The sequence below is a fragment of the Coregonus clupeaformis genome, chromosome 13, assembly GCF_020615455.1.
Source record: "Coregonus clupeaformis isolate EN_2021a chromosome 13, ASM2061545v1, whole genome shotgun sequence".
NCBI lineage: Eukaryota > Metazoa > Chordata > Actinopteri > Salmoniformes > Salmonidae > Coregonus > Coregonus clupeaformis.
In genome coordinates this window covers 12,035,978-12,063,146 of record NC_059204.1, presented here as the reverse complement: position 1 = coordinate 12,063,146, position 27,169 = coordinate 12,035,978, and the positions used below count along the sequence as shown (strand labels likewise).

General features: G+C 44.3%; 1 protein-coding gene across 1 annotated transcript in view; it reads right to left on the bottom strand.

Annotated features, from left to right (window-relative positions):
• Positions 1 to 27,169, bottom strand: part of LOC121579155 (teneurin-2) — a 337,282-nt gene that overhangs the window by 45,606 nt on the left and 264,507 nt on the right. Inside the window, exons 5-6 of the mRNA XM_041893490.2 lie at positions 21,192 to 21,414; positions 12,171 to 12,409 (exon numbers count right to left, since the gene is read on the bottom strand). Coding sequence (XP_041749424.2) covers positions 12,171 to 12,409; positions 21,192 to 21,414 — 462 coding nt within the window. The remainder of the gene's footprint in view (positions 1 to 12,170; positions 12,410 to 21,191; positions 21,415 to 27,169) is intronic.

Below are 27,169 nucleotides of genomic sequence, written 5' to 3'. Positions count from 1 at the left end.
GCCCACACAGGTGGACTGTAAGCCCACAGCCCAGGAGAATGGTTTATTCAGCCTATCACTTATTATTACTTAATCACAATGGCCTTTAGGTAAATCACTTCATCCCAATGCTCAGGTGAAAGCTCTATAAACAGCCATGACAGAGTTGGTCTCCATACCTGCCTGAAATCTGGATAAAGAAAGACAAATATGGCTGAATCAGAAAAGAAATTGGACATGACTCAAAATAATATCTTGCTATGAATTCAGGGACAAAGTGACATAAGCAAAGATGACTATTCTTCTTGAGTTAATCAGCTCTTACATTTCTTGCTAGAAAAAGACCTTGGATTAATATCTGAATTACATTTCATCTTCACCTCAGAACTGAAATTACTGCTGCCAATTACCTTTTCCACAGAGTGAAACCCACAGAGGGGAACATCCATTTCAGATATATCAAAAATCTGAAAATGTGCTATTAGGTTGGGACAGGAATGTCATCTGGTTGAAGCACACAACAACCTCACTATAACAAGTCAGCCAGATCAATGCTCTCTACGATAATAGTCAGAGCAGTAAGGCCATCTACAATAGATTACAATGTCTTCAACGGTCTAGTAACAGGGGCACAAATGAAATGTACTCTACTAACGGCTACGGGGGGAGGGGCTACGGGGGGAGGGGCTACGGGGGAGGGGCCGAGGGGGTCTTAATATTCTACCCAGTCCGTCTTACCCTAGTCCACATGGATGCACCCCAACATACACACTCACATTGGCATGTGCAGTATGGATTCATAAAGGCCACACACACACACACACACACACACACACACACACACACACACACCACACACACACACACACACACACACACACACACACACACCACACCACACACACACCACACACACACACACACACACACACCAAGAAGAAGAAGCAGACGTCTGCATTATCAGTGTTAATGACGTCCCTTTATCCTTGCCCTACTCTCCCACCTAAATCTCATCCTCGGAAAATCGATGGCTTTCCACTCAACTCCCCCCCCTCACACACTGAGGACTGAGGCAGACAGTAGGCTGAGGAGAATGAATGGAGCAGGATGGACCCCTCAGTATTACTCCTGTCTGAGCTGCTCAGCTTGATGTTGGGAGGAAGGCAGGCTGGGAGTCACTGTGCTCCTGCGCCACGCCACTGTCAGCCTCTCTCTATTGCCACAGAGGGGCAGAGATGGAGCAGCCCTTTTCACTACCTCCACTTACTCTCTCTCTATCTGCTTATGTGTCACAATCCCTCTCCTTCAATCTACCTCCCTCTCCTTCAATCTACCTCCCTGTCCTTCAATCTACCTCCATCTCCTTTGATCTACCTCCATCTCCTTTGATCTACCTCCCTGTCCTTCAATCTACCTCCCTGTCCTTCAATCTACCTCCCTGTCCTTCAATCTACCTCCCTGTCCTTCAATCTACCTCCATCTCCTTCATTAATCTCTCTCTGCAGCCTTTCATTTCTCTCCCAGCAGTAACTAGGCCATAGACTTTACTATCGTGACATTGGGCTTCCTGGTGCTGATCCTAGCACAGATCAAAATCAGGGACAAAGAAGTCCAGAAACCTTATCAATAACAAGCACTAATGTGACACAATTCACTGCATTTACGTTGACGCTGGCAAGAAACGTGTGTCTTTCTACTCAGACCGTAGAGGGCGCCCTTGCTGTAAACCATTGCAGAGTTCAAAGGGGAATCAATGATAAGGACATGGTCTATGCATAGAGCCATACTGTATATCAGCTCGGTATTGCAGGGAGACACACCTCTATACACTACTCCACAGCAATGACACTACCTTCCTCAACCTAGGATGGTTCCTAGAGACAAATGTAGTCAATTGTTAATTACATTCATATCATTCAACAACAATCAAATGGTGCTATTCTAAAAATAGCTCCTCAAGGCATGCACACAGTCATTCTACATTTAAACTAAAACAGCTATAGTTATACACACTGTAAATGCACCCATGGGTATGAGCGTAGAAAAAGCATTGGAGAAAAGCAAGCACTTTACATGCATTATCTCAAAAGACAAGAGCTCCAGGCGGCGCTGCTTACTGCTTGCTGTCTGTACAACTCCCAAAGTTTACCCAGATAATAGAAGCTGGCCAATGAGGTGAAGAGACAGTGAAAATAAACCTAAATTACAGATGAGCCTCTCAAGCTGTTGGTCATCCTTAGTTAATTCTGACCAACGACCCAAATTCTACAGAGCCATTAATAAATCCTTGCCTTCGGGTTCCCATCACTCCCTAGTGTCTTACAGTACAACACAGTCTTCTGTAGGCCCTGTCTAAAGACACATGTAAAGCTATGTAAGCTAGATAATCAGTGGTTAATCTGTCTGTCAATGAACCAGGCAGGTAGCCTAGTGGTTAAGAGCGTTGGGCCTGTAACCGAAAGGTTTCTGGTTTGAATCTCTGAGCCGACTAGGTGAAAAATCTGTCGATGTGCCCTTGAGCAAGGTACTTAGCCCTAATTGCTCCTGTAAGTCGTCTGCTAAATGACTAAAACGTAAATGACAAGTTGCTTCAATGCACTTAAGACTGCTTAATCACATCTGTGGGAGATCTTCCACAAACTCATTTTCGGCCCGCAATAAACATGAATAATTAACTGAAAATGTGTTAGATGAGACATTCATGAGATGGCGCATAACTCTTTATGTTTAATTCACCTCCTCAAAGTGATAATATTACCCACAGAAGGACTCATCAGACCGATGACTGTGAGTCCCCCGTCTCTGTCTCTACCGCAGGAGCAGGACGGCCCGACTTCACATCACAACACCCTGTTCTGCTCTGTACAGCCAGGCAGACACTCATCAATGAACAGCACAGAGAGATACCCCGGTGGACTAATGCAAGTCTAACGGTTTATTATTGGCTACGACTCACTTCATTTGGGTTCCTTATTAAAACTCAATGTGACATTCCAAGATATAGAATGTTGAAATAAATTGGTCTGGGGAGAAGACAGATGGGGACAGACTGGCTGTGGCTGAAGCATAGAGGAGTAACTACTCACAATAACACAAAGAATGGCTTTCAGGCCTATGTACTATTAACACGCCCATGTGAGCTGTTCACAGTGAAGAGAGAGAGACTGCTCCCTCCAGGGATTTCTCCTGCAAACACAAACACAGCTAAGTGAAGGCTTTGAACTACAGCTACAGTGGAGCTGGGTGGACCGGCTGAGGAGAGCAGAGGAAAGCAGGCCGTGCTGTGGTGGAGATGGGCCATGGTGTGATGGAGGAGAGGAGCTCAGGCCCCGCTCGCTTGGTCCCCCAGCAGGACCAGCCTCTGATGAACTGGTAATGAAAACAGCCGTGGGCCTCACTCCCTGGAGGCCACACCTGACTGATGCAACTAAGCGGCAGTTCACAGCAATCTGAGGGCAGGATTACAGTTAGTTCAAAGCAGGTGTGCAGTCTGTGCACCACCACCCCACCACCCCCACCACCACCACCCCACCACCCGCACAACCACCCCACCACCACCACCACCACACCACTACCACACCCACCACCACCCCACCACCCCCACCACCACCACCCCACCACCACCCCCACCACCACCACCCCAACACACCACCACACCACCACCACCACTACCACCACCATCATCCCCCTCTCTGCAGACCCACAGCATCTAAAAATAATTAGCACCACGCCACCACCACCACCCGCCTCCATCTGCCTGCACCTCCACTCAGAGAGGGAGAGATGTGGGTGGGAAGAGCAGCATGACGACATGGATCCAATCTATTCCTGCTTGTCAATCTATTCCTGCTTGTCAATCTATTCCTGCTAGTCAATCTATTCCTGCTTGTCAATTTATTCCTGCTTGTCAATCTATTCCTGTTTGTCAATCTATTCCTGCTTGTCAATCTATTCCTGCTTGTCAATCTATTCCTGCTTGTCAGAATCCCTGAGTGCATCATCAGACCCCCCAGACACCTTTTATTTCTTCTTTGATTACAACCCTCGTGTGTCTCTCTTACTCCTTCACTCCAAGTGGACCATGTCACCGTCCTGCCCATGTGCAAGTGCTGAGGAGACGATTTGTGTGACAGCGTTATATACCCCTATCTGTGTCGTCGAAGGAGAGCATATCCACATACACTACATGACCAAATGTATGTGGACACCTGCTCGTCAAACATCTCTTTCCAAAATCATGGGCATTAATATGGAGTTGGCTCTCCCCTTTGCTGCTATAACAGCCTTCCCTCTTCTGGGAAGGCTTTCCACTAGATGTCGGAACGTTGCTGCGGGGACTTGCTTCCATTCAGCCACAAGAGCGTTAGTGAGGTCGGGCACTGATGTTGGGCGATTAGGCCTGGCTCGCAGTCGGCGTTCCAATTCATCCCAAAGGTGTTCGATGGGGTTGAGGTCAGGGCTCTGTGCAGGCCAGTCAAGATCTTCCACACCAATCTTGACAAACCATTTCTGTATGGACCTCGCTTTGTGCATGGGGGCATTGTTATGCTGAAACAGGAAAGGGCCTTCCCCAAACTGTTGCCATAAAGTTGGAAGCACAGAATCGTCTAGAATGTCATTGTATGTTGTAGCATTAAGATTTCCCTTCACTGGAACTAAGGGGCCTAGCCCGAACCATGAAAAACAGCTCCAGACCATTATTCCTCCTCCCACAAACTTTATAGTTGGCACTATGCATTGAGGCAGGTAGCGTTCTCCTGGCATCCACCAAACCCAGATTAGTCCGTCAGACTGCCAGATGGTGAAGCATGATTCAACACTCCAGAGAATGCGTTTCCACTGCTCCAGAGTCCAATGGTGACAAGCTTTACACCACTCCAGCTGACGCTTGGCATTGTGCATGGTGACCTTAGGCTTGTGTGCAGTTGCTCGGCCATGGAAACCCATTTCATGAAGCTCCCGACTAATGGATCTTGTGCTGACGTTGCTTCCAGAGGTAGTTTGGAACTCGGTATTGAGTGTTGCAACCGAGGACAGATTATTTTTAGCACTCGGCGGTCCCATTCTATGACCTTGTGTAGCCTACCACTTCGCAGCTGAGCCATTGTTGCTCGTAGACGTTTCCACTTCACAATAACAGCACTTACAGTTGACCGGGGCAGATCTAGCAGGGCAGAAATTTGACGAACTGACTTGTTGGAAAGGTGGCATCCTATGACGGTGCCACATTGAAAGTCACCGAGCTCTTCAGTACGGGCCATTTTACTGCCAATGTTTGTCTATGGAGATTGCATGGCTGTGTGCTCGGTTATATACACCTGTCAGCAACGGGTGTGGCTGAAATAGCCGAATCCATTCATTTGAAGGGGTGTCCACATACTTTTGTATATATAGTGTATCTGGAGGCAGCATCCTTCATACTCCCCACAGCCGCAGCTCTGTTCAGCTCATGCTGTATGCATCTAACCGGCCAAGTTCACCGATGGTGGCTGGCCATTCCAGCAACATTGCCAGCGCTCTCTTCTCTGAAACAGAAATAGACCTGAATGTACTATTACTATGCAGGCTGGCATTTGTTTACAGGGAAAAAGTAAAATATGAAATGGAAATAAAGTTGAATTTTGTAATTTCTATATGCCAGAGGCAGAATTTCGAGTGTCAGCTTGAGTTACTGGCGAGAGGCCAGGAGTCAGGGTTGTAGATTGGTTTTGCTCTAGTTTAAACTGTGTGCGTTGTATTGAATCTTTAACACATCCATGGCAGGCTGCATCAGGAGAATTTTCACTCAAAGCTTCGTCTCCGAAGCAGGAAGGGAAGGAATTTCAGGTTGGGCCTCTCTCCGGTGTACACCGGATTCATTTTGGACATGACTCTAAAAAGTTTTGTAGGCATGAAGGTCAGAGTCTCCAAAGGCTTGGGGATATGTCGTGTTTTCCAGGGCAGAGATTAAAATAAACACAGTGGCTGTGTTGATGGAGCGCCGGCTGCACCCAGAGAGGACAGCCACGCAGGGCAGAGGACGTCTGCCACCTGTCTCACATGTTTTATCACATGGCCTGTCATTAATGATGACAACTGACAGCATTTAGAACACACACATGAAGGTGACCCCCCCGCCAACCCTGGCCCTTCACTGATACCCGAGAGAGGGGGTGAAGAATGTGTGTGTGGGTGCGCGCCTGCTACTACTATCAGTTGGTTATACTCTAAACATACTCAGTAGAATCCTATTGTATCAGTCATTAGGTTGATTTCAGTGTATCAGTCATTAGGTTGATTTCAGTGTATCAGTCATTAGGTTGATTTCAGTGTATCAGTCATTAGGTTGATTTCAGTGCATCAGTCATTAGGTTGATTTCAGTGCATCAGTCATTAGGTTGATTTCAGTGCATCAGTCATTAGGTTGATTTCAGTGCATCAGTCATTAGGTTGATTTCAGTGTATCAGTCATTAGGTTGATTTCAGTGTATCAGTCATTAGGTTGATTTCAGTGTATCAGTCATTAGGTTGATTTCAGTGTATCAGTCATTAGGTTGATTTCAGTGCATCAGTCATTAGGTTGATTTCAGTGTATCAGTCATTAGGTTGATTTCAGTGTATCAATCATTAGGTTGATTTCAGTGCATCAGTCATTAGGTTGATTTCAGTGTATCAGTCATTAGGTTGATTTCAGTGTATCAGTCATTAGGTTGATTTCAGTGTATCAGTCATTAGGTTGATTTCAGTGTATCAGTCATTAGGTTGATTTCAGTGTATCAGTCATTAGGTTGATTTCAGTGTATCAGTCATTAGGTTGATTTCAGTGTATCAGTCATTAGGTTGATTTCAGTGCATCAGTCATTAGGTTGATTTCAGTGTATCAGTCATTAGGTTGATTTCAGTGTATCAGTCATTAGGTTGAGTTCAGTGCATCAGTCATTAGGTTGATTTCAGTGTCAATCACCATCTCTCTTGGTTTCATGTCATGCCTAATGAAAGCCCCCTGCATCAGCAGCTCCAGGTTCAGTCCAGCTAACCTAACTAGGAGCAGAACCAATCAAAAGGCAGTGTACTCATCATTTATCTCGCTCTCCTTTCATCCTCTTTCACCAATTAGTGTAAATTAGGCCCGCTGTCCTTTAAGGAGAAGGAGCGCGAGAGAGAGAGAGAGGCAGTAGCAAAACTCCCCACCTAGCATGATGATGCCAAATCTGCTCAGCTTGCATCAGGCCTGCTCTACTCATCTGTGTCCTAGCAACTGTAAACCTCTCAGCCCCTTGGATACGGTAGGTCTGTGAACGAGTGTGTTTCCAAACAAAACACAAGGAATATTTAAAAAAAAAAATACATTTGTGCCAGATGAGTATATCCTTAGAGGAATGGACGAGCGGAGAGATACGAGAACAACTGATGGGTGTCAGTCCTTCATGATGCAACAACAGCCCTGTGATTGGCTCATTAAGAGGCATGCCATGCACACTCAAAAGGAGCCAATCAACTCTTTCAGGGCATATTCTTTGTCTTGAGTCTCTGAGAGAAGCTCTCTTCAGATACTAATTATGGACTTCAAAAAAATGGACAGACAGTATAATATTTTGAAAGAGGGGAACAGAAATAGCCTATATTTGCCTGACTGCTGCGTTTCCAAATGCATTAGTGCAGATCTCCCAGGAACAGTCAGGGCCTCCCTCTCTCAGTGGAATCTGTGTCTGTGTCTGCAGTGAAGAGCTCAGTGGTAGCGGCCCAGTTTTGTTTGCTTGTAAAAAGCCATGGCCACATTCCTTTCTGCACGCACAGGGGTGGGTTCTGCTCAGAGGTCCGGCCCGCAGAGTATTGGCATGGCTCGGGGGCTGGATCAGAACCGCAGAGCCCTTACTGCTCTGCCTGCTGAGTGGTGGCCTTGCCTCCCTCGGTGTGCCTGAGTGCCACACCATGCGAACATAATCCCACAGGTAATGGGGGAGTTTCACCACTGCACACACACACAGCCAGCCTCCACCCACGGCTGCGCAAAGTCAATGAGCTCTCCCTCTCTCCCTCCCTCTCCCTCCCTCCCCCTCCCTCCCTCTCTCCCTCTCTCCCTCCCTCTCTCTCCCTCTCTCTCCCTCTCTCCCTCCCTCCCTCCCTCCCTCTCTCCCTCCCTCTCTCCCTCCCTCTCTCCCTCCCTCCCTCCCTCCCTCCCTCCCTCTCTCCCTCCCTCCCTCCCTCCCTCCCTCTCTCCCTCCCTCCCTCGAGTGTGTCTTCAGCTTTGAAAAGGACAAGCGTGTCAACGGAATCTCACAGCGAATAAATATCTCCACAAACATTGCAATTCCAAACAGTGAAGCCCTATAAGAAGGCTGAGGTCTGACTAAAACCACACTACCGCATAGCCTTGGCCACCACAACTCTCTATTCCTGCCACACAGAGCCCTTAATACAGCACATTCAGCCAGCTCTCAATACCACTACAGTCCCCCCGTAGAGAAACTGGCACCCGGTACATAGTATCTGTGTGTAGATATTCCTCCATCATTCCTCCACACAGAGATTGGCCTTTAGTTGTTATTATGTGGCCACAGTAAGGCTCTTGATCGGCTCATCAAAGCCCCTTTGAGGTTTTTAACTCTCATTTTCCCAGCCTGTGCCACTCCTGCTCCCTCTCTCTCTTCCTCTCCACGGCTAGCGCTATAGGCCTCGGTATCGACCGTGTCCACAGTCCTCCGAGGAGCATGGCTTGGGGAGCCGTGCTCCTCTCCTCTCTCAGCCTGGTGTGTGGAACTAACAACACAGCTCACTGCACCCCGCAGTGCTTGCGATGACTCACGATCAGCATGTCAGACCTGAACACTGCCTGAGACAACTCATTCTGACTGTAAATCGTTACCTCACAAAACAAAATGCGAATGGTCAATATTGTGTGATGAAACCGATGATGGAGTATGGCTAGAGTAGGCTGAGTGTTCATATTGCCTTTTCTTTCCAAGTACTTCATCTGGGTCATACATGAATAAATATTACATTTTATAATAACATTTACATTTACATTTACATCATTTAGCAGACGCTCTTATCCAGAGCGACTTACAAATTGGTGCAACCAACATAATATGCAACCAGGCCCGTATTGATCCATTGTATGTCAAATGCCAAGCTAATTATGATATATGTGCATGCTTTTAACAATTGTTTTGCCCTGTCAAGTATTTATGAATTTTTATATCATTAGAGAAATAGGCCTACAGTATGCCAGTCAACCATACCCTTGACAATAATATTTTCAGTTGGCCATATTCTCAGTTCATTCTCAAACAGGTGAAATGAGCCAAGCCAATCTGATAGCCGATCAGTGGTGTAAAGTACTTAAGAAAAAATACTTTAAAGTATTAGCTCAGTTGGTAGTGCATGGTGCTTGCAATGCCAGGGTTGCGGGTTCAATTCCCACAGGGTACCATTATGAAAATGTATGCATTCACTAACTGTAAGTTGCTCTGGATAAGAGTGTCTGCTAAATGACTAAAATGTTTTAGTAAATGTACTTCAGTCGTTTTTTGGGGTCTCTATACTTTACTTTAGACAACTTTTACTCCACTACATTCCTAAAGAAAATATGTACTTTTTACTCCCATACATTTTCCCTGACACCAAAAAGTACTCGGTACATTTTGAATGCTCAGGCAGGACAGTCCAATTCACGCACCTATCAATAATAAAGCATTGGCATCCCAGAATAGATGGATGCAGTTCAATGCATGATTAATATAATTCACCAATACATTTCTTGGTAGTCCAAAAATATTGCTATCAGGTTGTAAATCACAGCTGGCCTGGGACATTGTTTGCTGCCTCCACCCATTAGGGATGCACTGTTTCAGTTTCAGTGACTCAATATTTTTGACAAAAACGGACAAATATAACTAAGGCTGGGAATGTCAATGCAATCAAACTAGCGAGGGCAATGATCACAAGTCAGTCATAACGTGGGTAATAGGTAGCGTATCATTAGCGTTAATTTCTGTAGCTATTTATTTAGCAAGTTAAAAACACGCCGCCTAATGTTAGCTAGCTAGCTGCTGAGAGGATGTCATGTCATTGGAGGAGTGGGTAAGTGACCGACTTTCGTTTTTTCGGTGGCTACAGTTAGAGATGCAGGTGTCATTCGGTTAGCTAGCAAGAAATGTGAATCGCTGTTATCCAGTCAGCATATCTCTTGCGTTCTTAAGTTCACTCTGGCTATCTACTCCGATTTCAGAGCACTCTCATCCGAGTGTGCCAGACCGCAGAATAACTGATTAATTTTACGAACACGCAACACCCGCTGAATATGACCGGTGTCAGTAAACGTTAAAAAGTTATTGAATTGTTGCCAGCAGCACAGTTAGTCACTAACGCTCTAGATAACATGTAAACAGTCTAACCAGCTCTGCTAGGGCGATTACAATGGTCAGAGTAAGGTGTTCTCTCATTTGTGTCTAGAAAACTAGCAAACTTTAGCCAGTTAGCTTGGGTGCTTGACTGCCGTTGTGAGGAACGCTCAGATCAACCCTACTCCTCGGCAAGAGCGTCCATGTCAATAGTGCAGTGTACGCTCTGACTTGAGAGCGAAACGCTCAGAATTTACGAACAGACAATCTGACAACGCTCTGAATTTACGAACGACCCAGAGCGCACTCTGACACACTGGAGGCAATTTACGAACGCACCTTTAGTTGTCAATCAAATGTATTTGGCATTGATCAAATTGGCGGGCAGGCAAGTTCACATTCAGTTGTCAAAATGTGGTTTGGGACGAGCATGTGTTGACAGGCAAACTGCAGAAGGACGAGCAGGCTACTATTCCCCATCGTTAATCAGTGTAATTTTGATGGCCAACTAGCTTAGCAGAAAAAGTTTGAGAGGGTCTATTTAATGTTCCCTCGTTAGATTTTAGCTCATCTCGCTCTGGCTAGCATTAGTTGTTGATCTTAATGTTGTTGATGTGCATAACTGAGGGAGAGAGAGCCTACCTGTTCATGGTTGTTTTGTTTGATCAATAGGGCTGTAAAGTTCCCAAATGTAAGAGGACTCCATTCAGGTGTATTTTGTGGCTTTTGGCGAATGGGTTCGTTCTAAAGATCTAAAGTCACGCTGTTTCTACTGCCTGTAAACACACAGTCCAGTTCAAAGTCAATGATGACAGGCCCGTGTTGCAAATGGCTTATTTGCATAAAGGCCTACTGTAGCTCTGATTGGCTATGGCGTTCATGGAGGAGACAGATGTTTTTGAGGTTTTATTTACTGCAGTGTCTATTAATTGTCCAAAAGCACAGCCGCTTTTCCACTCTATATTACTATAGAATTTTCACAAATGCCTTACTCTATGTCATTCCCAAACATTCTATGCATTTATGAAAACGTGAAAATGACCATATCTACTGTAAGGGTTGTGGGTTCGTTTCCCACGGGGGGCCAGTATGAAAATGTATGCACTCACTAACTGTAAGTCGCTCTGGATAAGAGCGTCTGCTAAATGACAAAAAAAAGTGCTTGCTTGTAAGAAAATGTAAAAAAAAAATGTCATATTGTTCCTGGGGGTGTATATGAACAGATTTTAATAAGATTTCATGTCGCTAAAACGCTGTCATTTCCACTTTAATACTTTTATGAAAATTGAGTACTTTTTCCACCACTCTACTTAAGTAGATTTAAAACCAGATACTTTTAGACTTTTACTCAAATAGCATTTTTCTGGGTGACTTTTACCTGAGTCATTTTCTATGAATGTATCTTTACTTTTACTCAAGTAGGACTTTTCCACCACTGCAGAAGATAGCATATCACTATAACAAGGGGGCCTACTGTACTGTACTGTATTGTATTGTACTGTATTGTACTGTATTGTATTGTACTGTACTGTACTGTACTGTACTGTATAGTATTGTATTGTACTGTATTGTACTGTACTGTACTGTATTGTACTGTACTGTATTGTATTGTACTGTACTGTATTGTACTGTATTGTATTGTACTGTATAGTATTGTACTGTATTGTACTGTACTGTATTGTACTGTATTGTACTGTATTGTATTGTACTGTACTGTATTGTACTGTACTGTGTTGTACTGTACTGTGTTGTACTGTATTGTACTGTACTGTGTTGTATTGTACTGTATTGTACTGTACTGTGTTGTATTGTACTGTACTGTATTGTACTGTACTGTATTGTACTGTATTGTACTGTACTGTACCCTACCTATGAAGTAGGAGAGCAGCACAAGCAGCAGGACGGCAGCAGCGATGGCCGACACGGCAGCACATTTCCAGCTGCAGTACTTGGAGGGTTTCTTCAGCTTGAAAGAGCTCCTAGAGAAGGTGTTTCTGGGTAGCAGCCGCGGCGGGGGGGAGTAGACTGTTCCAGACGTCATGGGGTACCCTGGAGACGAGCTGCTGAACAGGGGAGTGGTCCCGGACGGGGTTTTAAACAGGAAGTGCCTACAGCGATGGAGAGAAAGGGAGAGATGGTCACAGAGAGTTAGAATCAGCTGCTACATCGTCTCTATTACCAATAGAATGTGCAAATTGCGTTGGAGTGAACAGTGGCCTTTTGAATATAATGACACATCTGGAGCAATGAAGTGCTCCTCTATATTCCAGCAGCAATTATTCACTGGTCATTTACATGCATTGATTTTCTTATTCTTAAAACACTGAATTATACAGCTAAAAGCATACAGAATATAAAGATGATTTCACAACTCCTTCCCAGCATTTGATTATGTTAATTGTCGGCATAGAGAGAATAAGATTTAACTGCTTCTTCATCGTCACGAGTCTCATTTCTACCAAAAACAACGAACTGCAAATAGCTTTAGTAAATACTGTTGTTAAGTCAGTCTGTTTCAACAGTATCTCTCCCCCCAGCACCTCCTTGCCCTCTTTGCAGTCAGAGAGGCAGTCTGACTCTGTGGGCCGTGCCCGGTGCCCGGCTTGGCTACGGGCAGACCACAGTGCCAGGCCGGTGCCCTGAGCCAGGTGGGCGGCGGGCCAGTGGAGGTCTACGAGGAGGCAGATGGGATTGGGATGAAAGTGGAAGACAGTTGACCGCGCCGCTTTGATGCCGGTCAGAAGCTCTCGCAAGCTGCTTCCCCACACTAAAACCCAGAAGCACTGTCCTCTCAGATCTCCTTCCACGGCTCCAGCAAGGATGGGGAAGGAACTTAGATATGAGTGAGAGAAAAAGTGAGGCTGAGCGAGATTTTTTTTTACAACTGGTTAGTTGCAGAAACAAGCTGTAGGAGGCTTGTGCAGGTCTCATAACTCAAGGCCCTACCTCGATGTGTCTCTGTCAATCTTTACATTTGTGATCAGTCTAACGTTGGGCTTTACAGGCAGTCAAGGTCAACTGTGAAACCTGCTCAAGGCAACAGCCTGTTTTCATAGCCATGATGATTGTGTATCGGCATTTTCTCACCTGGAATAGTGCTGATAAAGTGGGCTGACTAGCCTGTCTCCCCACCAGTCAATATCAAATGATGGCTAGCTGCTGAGATCAACACACCCCACTAAACCCAAGGTCTCTGAAACGTGACCTAATAGTCAACCTTCAATTCACTCGAATAATCTCCCACCTGTGTAAAGTGAAATAAACACCTTGAGTGATGGTTTGTCTGAACATAATATATTATATATACCGTATATATGTCTTATATCAACAGAGAAACCGTGAGGGGCGATCAAAGGGATTACATCAAAGGATATGTTTAATGTACGTGATGGGTTGATCCCCATTTTGGTTGTATTAAATATGATTTCAGCCTACTACGATGCACACATGCTGACTTTCCAGTTGGCCATTACTGCCTCAGAGTATCATTCTCCAGGCCTCAGAGTATCATTCTCCAGGCCTCAGAGTATCATTCTCCAGATCTCAGAGTATCATTCTCCAGGCCTCAGAGTATCATTCTCCAGGTCTCAGAGTATCATTCTCCAGGTCTCAGAGTATCATTCTCCAGGTCTCAGAGTATCATTCTCCAGGTCTCAGAGTATCATTCTCCAGATCTCAGAGTATCATTCTCCAGGTCTCAGAGTATCATTCTCCAGGTCTCAGAGTATCATTCTCCAGGTCTCAGAGTATCATTCTCCAGGTCTCAGAGTATCATTCTCCAGGTCTCAGAGTATCATTCTCCAGGTCTCAGAGTATCATTCTCCAGGTCTCAGAGTATCATTCTCCAGGTCTCAGAGTATCATTCTCCAGGTCTCAGAGTATCATTCTCCAGGTCTCAGAGTATCATTCTCCAGGTCTCAGAGTATCATTCTCCAGGTCTCAGAGTATCATTCTCCAGGTCTCAGAGTATCATTCTCCAGGTCTCAGAGTATCATTCTCCAGGTCTCAGAGTATCATTCTCCAGGTCTCAGAGTATCATTCTCCAGGTCTCAGAGTATCATTCTCCAGGCCTCAGAGTATCATTCTCCAGGCCTCAGAGTATCATTCTCCAGGTCTCAGAGTATCATTATCCAGGCCTCAGAGTATCATTCTCCAGGTCTCAGAGTATCATTCTCCAGGCCTCAGAGTATCATTCTCCAGATCTCAGAGTATCATTCTCCAGATCTCAGAGTATCATTCTCCAGGTCTCAGAGTATCATTCTCCAGGCCTCAGATTATCATTCTCCAGGCCTCAGAGTATCATTCTCCAGGTCTCAGAGTATCATTCTCCAGGCCTCAGAGTATCATTCTCCAGGCCTCAGAGTATCATTCTCCAGGTCTCAGAGTATCATTCTCCAGGTCTCAGAGTATCATTCTCCAGGTCTCAGAGTATCATTCTCCAGGTCTCAGAGTATCATTCTCCAGGCCTCAGAGTATCATTCTCCAGGTCTCAGAGTATCATTCTCCAGGCCTCAGAGTATCATTCTCCAGGCCTCAGAGTATCATTCTCCAGGTCTCAGAGTATCATTCTCCAGGTCTCAGAGTATCATTCTCCAGGTCTCAGAGTATCATTCTCCAGGCCTCAGAGTATCATTCTCCAGATCTCAGAGTATCATTCTCCAGATCTCAGAGTATCATTCTCCAGGTCTCAGAGTATCATTCTCCAGGCCTCCTCCTAAGTGTAAAGGGGATGAAGACAGTGAAAAGCGGTGTCACCGTGGCAACCTGAGAATGTATTACACTGGGAGAGGAGTGACACTGGGACCTCTGACCCGTCTCCCCCAGCAACCCTTCCTGACTGCTGTGTCCGTGCGCTAATGAAAACACGGCCGAGGTTAGCGTCCTGCCCCTTAGCCTGGCCTGCCCGCCGAAGCTGCCTGATTAATTACTTGTACCATGGTGACAGGCAGGCAGGCAGGCAGGCCGCTGGCCATGGCCATCACATCACACTGCGTTAGTGGAGAGAATATCCTCTCAGCTAGATGCATGTTAATTGCAACATGGCAGGCACCAGGTAAATTAATCTATAAATCAATCATATTTTATCCACCAGGGCACTAGTTATATAGCCGTTGTCAGAGACTGCTTTGCAAAGCAAAACAGAGATGGTATAATGGCTTTGAAGAGAGGAGATGGATGATACATCACAGTTCATTATGTGTGGATATTATCATCTGAATCATACAATACAATATTCTCACAACATACACTAGATCATATTCTCTCTCCTGACATGACAAAGATTGCAGTTTGGGTCCAAATCTGTCAACAAAATGTACATGCTATTCAGCGGTTATTAAAATACCACTTTAGCCCAAGATAAACGTTCAGATCTCACACCTCCTCACATAACCTTCAGTTCTGAATAATCAATTTCAATGTGACTAAGTACAGAATATGAAGGTCATAGCTGACAGTTGACCTGCAGTGAACATACCAACCAAATGCCTTATAGGACAAAATGAGCCTATAATAAAAAGGCTTTCAAAACGTGAATTGCTTTAGATAACACACAATATCAAACACCTGCATATTTGAACAGAGGAGAGAGAGAGCATTAACGCTGCATTTGAATTATGACTAGATTTGTTTTGAAGAAGTAAAAGAAGAAGAGGAAACCAATCCCACCTACTGGGTCTACGCTATTCCGTTTCAGATGAGACGTTTTTGTATTTTTATCTTTGTATTTACTTATCTAAATGTTTGCCTATAATCATTTTTAAGTAGCACTTAGGGTGAAAGTATTTTCTTTCCTTCCTGCTCCTGTTTGCAAATTGGTCACAACATGCCACTCAGAGAGGAGTTAATCCCACACAGACAGTTAAACAGAACCACCGTTGAATACAAAACCAAGCCAGACAGTTAAACAGAACCACCGACGAATACAAAACCAAGCCAAACAGAACAAAATAAGACGGAAAAACAAAACTGTGCTCATAGTCTCTCTTTTACATTAAACACTTCTCTCATCCTCGGGGGAGGGCGTGAAAAGCAAGAGCGATTAACAAGTAAATGGAGATTTTACAGATAATGAACAGGAATTCAACTGGAGTCAAGCCTTATTAGTATTCTGCCAGATATACCAGGACATCATGGTAAAGCTATGAAGGGCAAGAGATATGTTGTAATGAACCGTGGTTGGCATTCGAGACACGGAGGGCTCTGTTGGAGGTTCTAGCTGCTTCTCGATCTCGCTCAATACCAGCACCTCCAGGACGGTAGGCAAGCAGGGCCTGTCTGCAACACACTCAGCTAGGTGTTAAGACACTGAACCATCCTGACCGCATTGAAAGTGCCAGAGCCCAGTCAATCTAATCGAATAAAAATCAACATCAAAAGGTTTGGGAGTTAAAAATCAAATCAAATTTGTCACATGCGCCGAATACAACAGGTGTTGACTTTACTGTGAAATGCTTACTTACATTTTTTTTTTTTTTTTTACTTACGAGCCCTTTAACCAACAACGCAGAGTTAAATAGTAAGAAACATGAAAAAAAAAAAAAAGGAAATACTAAGACAAAATACCAATAACGAGGCTGTATACAAGAGTTGAACCCCCTAGTGGGGTCTACTACCTTCAGAAGGAATTTAGTGACCTTGCAATGGTGCAATACATCTCCATTTCTCTATGTAATGTATTGCACCATGCACTCTAAGGGACCACAATGGAAATAAGCCACTGACTTTATTGTGTTATCCCTAACTACTTTTTTAGTGTATGTAGTGTGTGCAGCCTATATAAGGGCTGTGACGATACCAGTATCACAATATTGTTTCCATGGCAAAAATGAAAACACCAAGCAGACATAACTCTTTGGTCCTTTAAAAACTTGCTGTATGTAAAATATTGTGATGCTATAGCTTGGAAAATAAATAAATGTGACTCTGGATGACAACAATGTTTGTTTTCAACATTAGGGCTGTTTTCCCGGCCCATATAGATATATACTTTTTAAAACTGTCAAATCAAATCAAATCAATCAACCAACCTTTGAAGACTTCAACAACAGCCAATCACAATGCGGCAGTTGAACACAGAGAAAACTAATTTACATAGCGTACCTCAGAGGTCACAGTTGAGAGACTGGGTCTCAGTGGGGTTGAAACAGTGAAAAAATGGCATAAAAAATGTCCTGCAAGCTACAAATGTTCTCCATTTGGAAATTGAACAAGCTACAAACACATTACTATTTAACATGGCAGTTTTCAATACTTACATGGTAATACAGTACCAGTATGTACTATAATAATACCACAATAATACCATAACAATACCACAATAATACCACAACAATACCACAACAATACCACAATAATACCACAATAATACCATAATAATGCCACAATACTGCCACAATAATGCCACAATAATACCATAATAATGCCACAATAATACCACAATAATGCCACAATAATGCCACAATAATACCACAATAATGCCACAATACTGCCACAATAATGCCACAATAATACCATAATAATGCCACAATAATACCACAATAATGCCACAATAATGCCACAATACTGCCATAATAATACCACAATAATACCACAATAATACCACAATAATCAGTGGCTTGGTCTTCATATTGCATGAGCCATACAATATTAAACATCACAGTGAGCTTTAATACTACGTTGTGAGCAGACTTTGAGCGTCGTTTAATAGCCTACATACACTAGTAATAATAATAATAATAATAATATGATATACCATTTAGCATATGCTTTCATCCAAAGCGACTTACAGTCATGCGTGCATACATTTTAAGTATGGGTGGTCCTGGGAATCGAACCCACTATCCTGGTGTAGCAAGCACCATGCTCTACCAACTGAGCTACAGAGGACCACAAGGGCAGGTAGGGCTCATATTATTATACATGCCAGATGAGGCTAATGAGCCTCCTGTAGCTCAGTTGGTAGAGCATGGCGCTTGCAACGCCAGGGTTGTGGGTTCGTTTCCCACGGGGGGCCAGTATGAAAAATGTATGCACTCACTAACTGTAAGTCGCTCTGGATAAGAGCGTCTGCTAAATGACTAAAATGTAAATAACAAATGTCTTTGCAAATGGACTGAATGCATGCTATGCATTCCGTTGTTAAGAATATAGGAGAAACCCCAATAGGCCTACAGCACCATTGCAGACATGGTCGCTACTCGCTACACCCAGTTTAATTGGGCTCCTCAGGGCTCCTCAGCAGAAATCGACTGCTGGAGGAGGACATTCAATCTGGAGATAGAGAGAGAGAGAGAGAGGAATGGTCCAGGCGTCTCAAACAAGACCATGGGGAGACAGGGAGAGAGCGGAGCGGCCAGCGACTCAGGGTAATGGGGATTTTATTATTTCTTTTCTGGAATGTGGTGAGACTGGGCCCTGGAGTATGACAGAAGTTATGAGGAAAAAGAAACCTGCTACGATCCGTCTATTCATAGACCACATCCTATATACAGTAGGCCTATATTCCTCTAAACGAATGGGTAAATGAAGTACAATTTACAGAGCCACACATGGGAATTGGAAGTATCCCCAATTGGATCCTTTATGGATAACATTGAATACTTTTGCTGCTCATTTATGCACTGTAGTTCCGTGGCCTATAAAGACTAGAGCAGGGAATGCTATAAGATAGTACACTATGTTTCTACTGTAGTCATGTACAATAATGGTAAGCTTTATACAGTTGATTTGCTCCACTGCAAAAACCCAAGTCAATGCCTCCCTGCAGGTGTGTGTGTGTGTGTGTGTGTGTGTGTGTGTGTGTGTGTGTGTGTGTGTGTGTGTGTGTGTGTGTGTGTGTGTGTGTGTGTGTGTGTGTGTGTGTTTGAATGTACTGTATGAGTCATATTATCTCCATGGCAGTATGATGGACAGCATGGCTGGTGGTTCCAGGTCATAGGGTAAAGGGTCAGGCCCCAGCTGAAATGCCGTTTTGTTCCTATGAGGGAGTCTGTAAAGAGCAAGCAGTATTAATGGGTGAAACTAAGTTAAAAGTGCTAGCGCTGCAATACGCCCTAGACAGGGGCATCTGAAAGACAAAGAAATATGAACTGAAGTGTGTGAGGTCAGGCCCATATGCCCCGACAGAAGCTATATTAATCTGCCTGCTGAGAACAGGCACTGAGGTGGCAGGGGGAGAGGGGCGATGGGAACAGGGAAGCTGGGGGACGGTAGAAGGGCAAGGAGGAAGGGGGTAGTGAGGGGAAAGATGCAGTGTTGTTGTACTGTTTTGTGTGTGTTCTTTGCATGTGTGCATTCTGCCGAGACACGCTTTCAAAGGGATAGTGTGCGTTTTTTTCAACTAAGCCCCCTTTCTACTTATCCAGAGTCAAATGAACTCATGGATACCATATTTCCGATGGTGTCAACACAATTGTATTTTCATGCATTTTGGAGTAGAATGTATTTTTTTTTAAGTCACCAGAAATTACCTTTACACATTCGTTCTACAAAAAAATGACCCCCTCAGCAAAGAGCAACCAATATCCCCCCCACCACCCCCCCTTGCCACCACACCTTTGCCAACAATGCTGAAAAAACTCCTAGGGGAAACACTGCGTAGGAAGAGGAGATTGGAGAGCAATGATGTGCTGTCGGTCCACTCTAAAAAAGGGAGGTCATAAATCCTATGAAACCAGCTAACAAACCACCATCCAGGAGACGTTTGGGGGTAATATATGGTCTAAAAAACCTGAAAAACAGCAGAACACAACTCATGCTGCTACAGTCATACACCAAACCAGGAATTGAAGCCCCACCCTCCTGAGCAGTAAGTCATTATTCTGGTGCATCTCAGAAAACATGATGGAATTTAGAAACATTTATAAATATCTATACTGTGTACAGTAATATGATAATTTGGAGTTCCAATAGTAAAAAAAATAAAAAATCTAACGGCTTTCCTCTCTTTGTGGAGGCATTCTGGCTGTGACTCAAGCGCCAGGCTCCATTTTGGAGAGGAGGGAGCAGGTAGGTAGAAGCGCCAGGCTCCATTTTGGAGAGGAGGGAGCAGGTAGGTAGAAGCGCCAGGCTCCATTTTGGAGAGGAGGGAGCAGGTAGGTAGAAGCGCCAGGCTCCATTTTGGAGAGGAGGGAGCAGGTAGGTAGAAGCGCCAGGCTCCATTTTGGAGAGGAGGGAGCAGGTAGGTAGAAGCGCCAGGCTCCATTTTGGAGAGGAGGGAGCAGGTAGGTAGAAGCGCCAGGCTCCATTTTGGAGAGGAGGGAGCAGGTAGGTAGAAGCGCCAGGCTCCATTTTGGAGAGGAGGGAGCAGGTAGGTAGAAGTGCCCGGCGGTAGCAGGCATAGCAGGAGCTGCGCCTGTGCTCCCGGTGAATAAAACATCTGAGAGACGAGCCCTGTAGTCCCGGCCTCATGAATTGTGCACGCAGCGTGTTTGGGGTGTGATCTGGGAACATCGAGGAGGGGCCCACAGCCTAGCATAAGCCCGGCAACCACACACCACGGCAACCGCACACCACGGCAACCGCACACCACGGCAACCGCACACCAAACAAAAGACAGAACAGAGGGAGAGAGGAGGACACCAGCTTCTATGTCACAGAACCCCAGAGGGAGAGCAGCGGGCGGGGCCTCTGCCTGTGTGCCAGTGTGGCAGCGTGTGAAGATGGGCAACGGCAGGACGGGATGTTGGGTTGAGAGCTCTACCAGCTGGGCACCCACAAACCTGACCAGAGGCTTTAAGTCCAAGATTGAGACCTCTGTCACCTGGATAAATACAACAAACTGAACAGTACAAGGAACTGATAGGAAGCAGAATGCTTTCCTGTCCCCCTAAACAGGGAAGGTGTCCAAACATCAACATGGCAGGCGGGCGGGGTGATAGGGTAACTGACCTGGTCTCCAGGGGCACGCTGCTGTTCAGTGCCCAGCTGTCCTGAAGCTGGACTGACTCTGGCGTGGAGGGACCCTCCCCGGGGGCCGCCGAGGGGGCGTGGGCTGGGCCGCGACGGCTGGCCAGGGTGTTGGGGTTCAGGGAGCTGGCTGACGACTGGTGGTGGTTGTGAGGAGGAGGGAGCGGCGGCCGCAGAGACTGACTGTGGTGGTTGTTGGGAGGACCTGAAAGAGAACACAGGAACAAATTAGGGCTCATTGTTTGACCGGAATGTGTTCTAGCGCAGAGATTTAAAAACGACTACTTCACAGCCTGTTTTGACTGATTTAATGAAGGCTATTTCCATTGACATTGATGCATGTTTGGATCCTTTGTTTCATATGAAATGTTTTCATATCATGTGTTACAAATTACTATATGAGAACACGTCAGATCCAAATAAGAAAAAAACTTTTTTTTTTTTTTTTTATAAATCGTACAATTATAAAGTACAGTATTTTACAGAGCAAATCAGACTAAACCAACCTCCTGTAGAGTGACCTAATCACATTGTAACTCAACACATTGTTTATCATATTGTAACTCAACACCCTGTTTGCTGACAAAAAGGCAAGGAGAGAAGGATTATCCTAAAAACATATTCAAATACGCCCAATAATAAACATCAAATGCATGAAGATCTTACAAAGATACAAAGCTCATCTGAAAAACTGCTATGTAAGCCCTTCTCCATTTTTCAACTAATAAAGGAAAACATTTATGAAAATTGAAAGCTCTGAATTAACTTTGTGAAAGTTAAAAATGTTAAATTGTGACTAAAAGTATCCAAATAATGCAATCAGAATGGTTTCTTTTTACATTTACATCATTTTCCTTTAATCAAATAATGACATTAAAATATTTTTCTACATTTTCGTAGCAGCCCTAAATCAAACCATTTCATTAAAAGATAATGAAAGTAGTTAATACTAATACAGATTTTGGCAAATAAGATCTAAATATCTCTAAATTAATGAAGTGGTGTTAGAAAATATCACTCATTATTCAAGTCTACAAAGACATATTTGGACAATTCTAATTTCAATCTACAGATATGATATAAAATAAAAACCCTTAGTGCCTCCACTCATTCTGTACAGCCTGCAGTGCATGATGGACATATGGTAAATAGCCTTCATCAAACAATGGCAAGATAAATTAAATCGACATATTACTCTACAAGGAAAAATAATGTTTACTTCTTCCATAACGCCATAACAGACTTATTGACGGATCTAAAGGCTAAGCCTAATGTGGAAAAAAGCACACAAGAACATCTATTCTCCATTAGGGTTTCTACTGCCTATCCTTGTACAGTTGAAGTTGACATTTTCTATAGGATTGAGGTCAGGGCTTTGTGATGGCCACTCCAATACCTTGACTTTGTTGTCCTTAAGCCATTTTGCCACAACTTTGGAAGAATGCTTGGGGTCATTGTCCATTTGGAAGACCCATTTGCGACTAAGCTTTAACTTCCTGACTGATGTCTTGAGATGTTGCTTCAATATATCCACATAATTTTACTTCCTCGTGATGCCATTTATTTTGTGAAGTGCACCAGTCCCTCCTGCAGCAAAGCAACCCCACAGCATGATGCTGCCACCCCCGTGCTTCACGGTTGGGATGGTGTTCTTCGGCTTGCAAGCCACCCCCCCTTTTCCTCCAAACATAACGATGGTCATTATGGCCAAACAGTTCTATTTTTGTTTCATCAGACCAGAGGACATTTCTCCAAAAAGTACGATCTTTGTCCCCATGTGCAGTTGCAAACCGTAGTCTGGCTTTTTTATGGCGGTTTTGGAGCAATGGCTTCTTCCTTGCTGAGCGGCCTTTCAGGTTATGTTGATATAGGACTTGTTTTACTGTGGATATAGATACTTTTGTACCTGTTTCCTCCAGCATCTTCACAAGGTCCTTTGCTGTTGTTCTGGGATTGATTTGCACTTTTCGCACCAAAGTACGTTCATCTCTAGGAGACAGAACGCGTCTCCTTCCTGAGTGGTATGACGGCTGCGTGGTGCCATGGTGTTTATACTTGCGTACTATTGTTTGTACAGATGAACGTGGTACCTTCAGGCGTTTGGAAATTGCTCCCAAGGATGAACCAGACTTGTGGAGGTCTACAATTGTTTTTCTGAAGTCTTGGCTGATTTCTTTTGATTTTCCCATGATGTCAAGCAAAGAGGCACTGAGTTTGAAGGTAGGCCTTGAAATACATCCACAGGTGCACCTCCAATTCACTCAAATGATGTCAATTAGCCTATCAGAAGCTTCTAAAGCATGACATCATTTTCTGGAATTTTCCAAGCTGTTTAAAGACACAGTCAACTTAGTGTATGTAAACTTCTGACCCACTGGAATTGTGATACAGTGAATTATAAGTGAAATAATCTGTCTGTAAACAATTGTTGGAAAAAGTACTTGTGTCATGCACAAAGTAGATGTCCTAACCGACTTGCCAAAACTATAGTTTGTTAACAAGAAATTTGTGGAGTGGTTGAAAAATTAGTTTTAATGACTCCAGCCTAAGTGTATGTAAACTTCCGACTTCAACTGTATACTTCATTGAACAATCCAGGAGTAACATAAAAATATCAGTTACCCACGTATAAAGTCAATATGCTAAAATAACAGTGGCCTACCCTCTTCCACATACAGAACTGATGAAAGAATCAGACTCACACCAGGACATGAAAAGGAGAGGACCTTCACACAAAATGTCTTGTGAAAAGAGGAGAGGAGAGATGAAAGAGGGATTGTGATCAGCTATGGTTTGGAGGGCCAGGGTGTGTAATCTCCCGCACCACACTGTGTAAGAACAGGAGAAAAACTCAGTGCTACAAAACCCACACATCACAAAAGCTGGGTTTGGACTGCAGGGACGCTGGGAACTTTGGAACAATCTGAGAAGCACAATGGGACCGAGCTCAGTGGATTATACTGTGACGTGGCTATCAAAAGCACCCCTTCCACACTGCAGCCCCGGCTAAACACAATGGCATTCTGGCACTAGCGCTTTAATGTGTTCTGATAACCTTGGCCGTGCTCAGATCCTACGCTTCTTCCTCAATTTCCCCCCTGCAAACTGCCGTTCAGGCTCAAAATCGAGCCGACAGCCATTGAGGTTGTCTACCAACCCTCAACGGGCCTGTGCCGCGGTTGTCTACCAACGGGCCTGTGCCGCGGTTGCCTCTAACAGGTCTGTGGGCACACAGGAACTACACCCCTGTGTGAACCAGTGGAATCCCACAGACACAATGGTCGCCTCCATATCTGTTTAATACAGTGGAGATCACAGTGGAGATCTGAGCAGGGGGGGGTTGTCAAAGTCACTACTGTAATACGCAGATTACAGCATTCAGCAGCGTGCCGGCATTTAGTAGTCCGCTGTATTGTGTTTTAATAGCTCTAATAAAAAGGCCCTCTACTTCTCTTTAATGCCACAGCTGGTCCTTCCACAGAGGATCAGCTGTGGCTCAGTACAACGGGTGAAACACAACAGGCCACTATCTTTATACCTATTTAAACGATATGCTCCATCTTTAAAAACTCAGTTGTGCTGCCACGGTAGAGGAATGGCGGGGGCACCTAGCTGCACTGCTGCTTTAGCAGTGGGGGGGCAGCAGCTTGACATGGTGACTTAACCCTGTACCATAAAGAGATGGCAGCATGGTTGGGTCACAGCACAGTGGAGTGGTCCCTAACACGGCACACACATGAACAGATAGCAACAACACGAGCCAGGCAGAACGAGTGTACTCACTCAACCTATCGCCAAACGGAGAATGACCTTTTTTTTCTTCTTTCAGCCTGGAAGACAATCATTCCAATTACAAACAAAACAACGTCCTATGAGAAGCAAGAGAGGAAAACTAGAATTTAGTAAATGAGGATGGAAACGTAAAAACAGGCAGCCATGTTGGTCATTTCCACGCCATGGATATAGAATTAAGAAACTAAAAGGTTAATTGAGGCAGCTCTAGCAGAAATGGAAATTGAGTCTGTCCGTTTTCTTTGTATGTATCAGAAAAAAATATAAAAATCTCTCAAATTAAAGAGGGGGATATTGTAATTATTATTAATTCTTGAGGGGTAAAATTTATGTCAGTGGTTCTTATCCTGGGCCACATGCTCCACGTTCAGTTTCCTTTTGTCTACCAGGCCCTGTAACCATAGCTGGAATACACATTTGTGATCAGGTACTTGAGAGCCGACTGTAGAATCCTTATTTTTGTAGCTTCCCTTCGCATCTCAGCCTGCATCATAAAGCCCATTCAATGTAAAAAAAACTGTTGAGATGTGAAACAGCACTGCGCTGTATTCATTCCATCCATAAAAATGACATTAATTCCCCCTCCATCTTCTACATCATCTTCCTTTTCTAAATGTGTTTTTATTTCAATGCTTTCTCTTCCCCGTCATTGAACAGAGTTGATGAATAGTTTAGTTTGAATTTACTGTGCAAACCTACAAAACAACAACAACAACAACAACAACAACAAACCGAGAGCTCATGTCCAATAGGCTACAATTTGATGGTTTGTTGTTTTTGTATTACTTCTGTAGAAAAAAAGCTGGCTGAATGTTCCAAGGCAATTTGCTACAAAAGGATGGAACTCAGTTTGAACTTGAAATGACCTATATGCCTGTTTGTTTGTCCAACCGTTAGGAGTCCAGGCTACACAACTTGTTTGCGATAATGACCCCAGGTGTAGAATGTGTTTTATAGCCCACCTCAGCTGTCAAAGATCCATGTAGAAAAAGAGACAGAATGCTGAAAGGGAATAAAAAGGGCTAAAAGTAATTACAGTTCAGAGGCAATGCAGGGCGAAATGGAAACACCGCAACAACAGCTTCTTCCCCCGTTGTTGTTAGTGGTGCATGGCGATGTTGAAATTACTGCAGCTCAGCTTCGCAGACTACGGGCTAGAATGACAAGGATTAAAATAAATTGCCCAGCATGGGCGGTGGGAACCATGGAAAAACAATACGGGTAAAAGCATAAATGTCAATTTGGAATGATAAAAGACACAAAGTACACAGGGCAGGAGAAGCCTCCAAGAAAGCAGGTAATAGAAATTGCGATTTTTACTGTGACTCAGGCTCCTTAAAAATAAATGAGGTGGCATGATTGGAGAGGGGGCATTTTTCTGTCTTCCACTCTGTTGTTAGTTCCTCCTATCGATCTCTTCACACACACACAAAATGTCTTAATTGAAACAGGCCCAAGGGTCAGTGTGCACTCATGACAGCACTCAGCGCCTACCTCAACATATGGTGGATGCCTGCCTAGTTGAATGGGTTAACATTTGGCTTGTGCTGCAAATTGATAAGTACGGTGTAATGGATATACAAGGCCCAGGGTTCAGCTGTGAGGTGTCCAGACTGCGTTTTTCTTCCACTGCTTGTAGCCTGCGCTGAGAAAGAATGGCAGGATTAACCGACGCGGTTTCATTTTGGTTTTTCCGGTGACTTCCGTTCTGTGAATAAACTGTATGTTGACAGTTCTGTTGGGCGTTTCCAGAGCGATAGGATGGGTGGCGAAACAGACCCGCAGCGACACCACACTGAGTCAGTTCGGGGAGTGGCCATGCTTGAGAAGCCGTGGATCTAACCCGTACTCTTCTAAAGAGCTGAGGATCTGGACGTGCCATATCCCCTTAATCTACTTTTTATTTATTTAATTTAATTAAAAAGCAGAGATTGCAGTACAGTAGTGCACATGAAATACAGAGGCATGAAACCCCTCCGAAACAAATGCCCAAATGCTATGAAATTACACTCATCACCAGAGACACAATCTGTGGCATTAATACCATTTATTCAAATGCTTAAAGACCAGACAAATGGATTTTCCTTTTGTAACTAAAAGGTATAGAGAATGGGGTGATCAAACATTCAACACACCACACAAACCTCTGGTGATTTCCCTGTTGGATT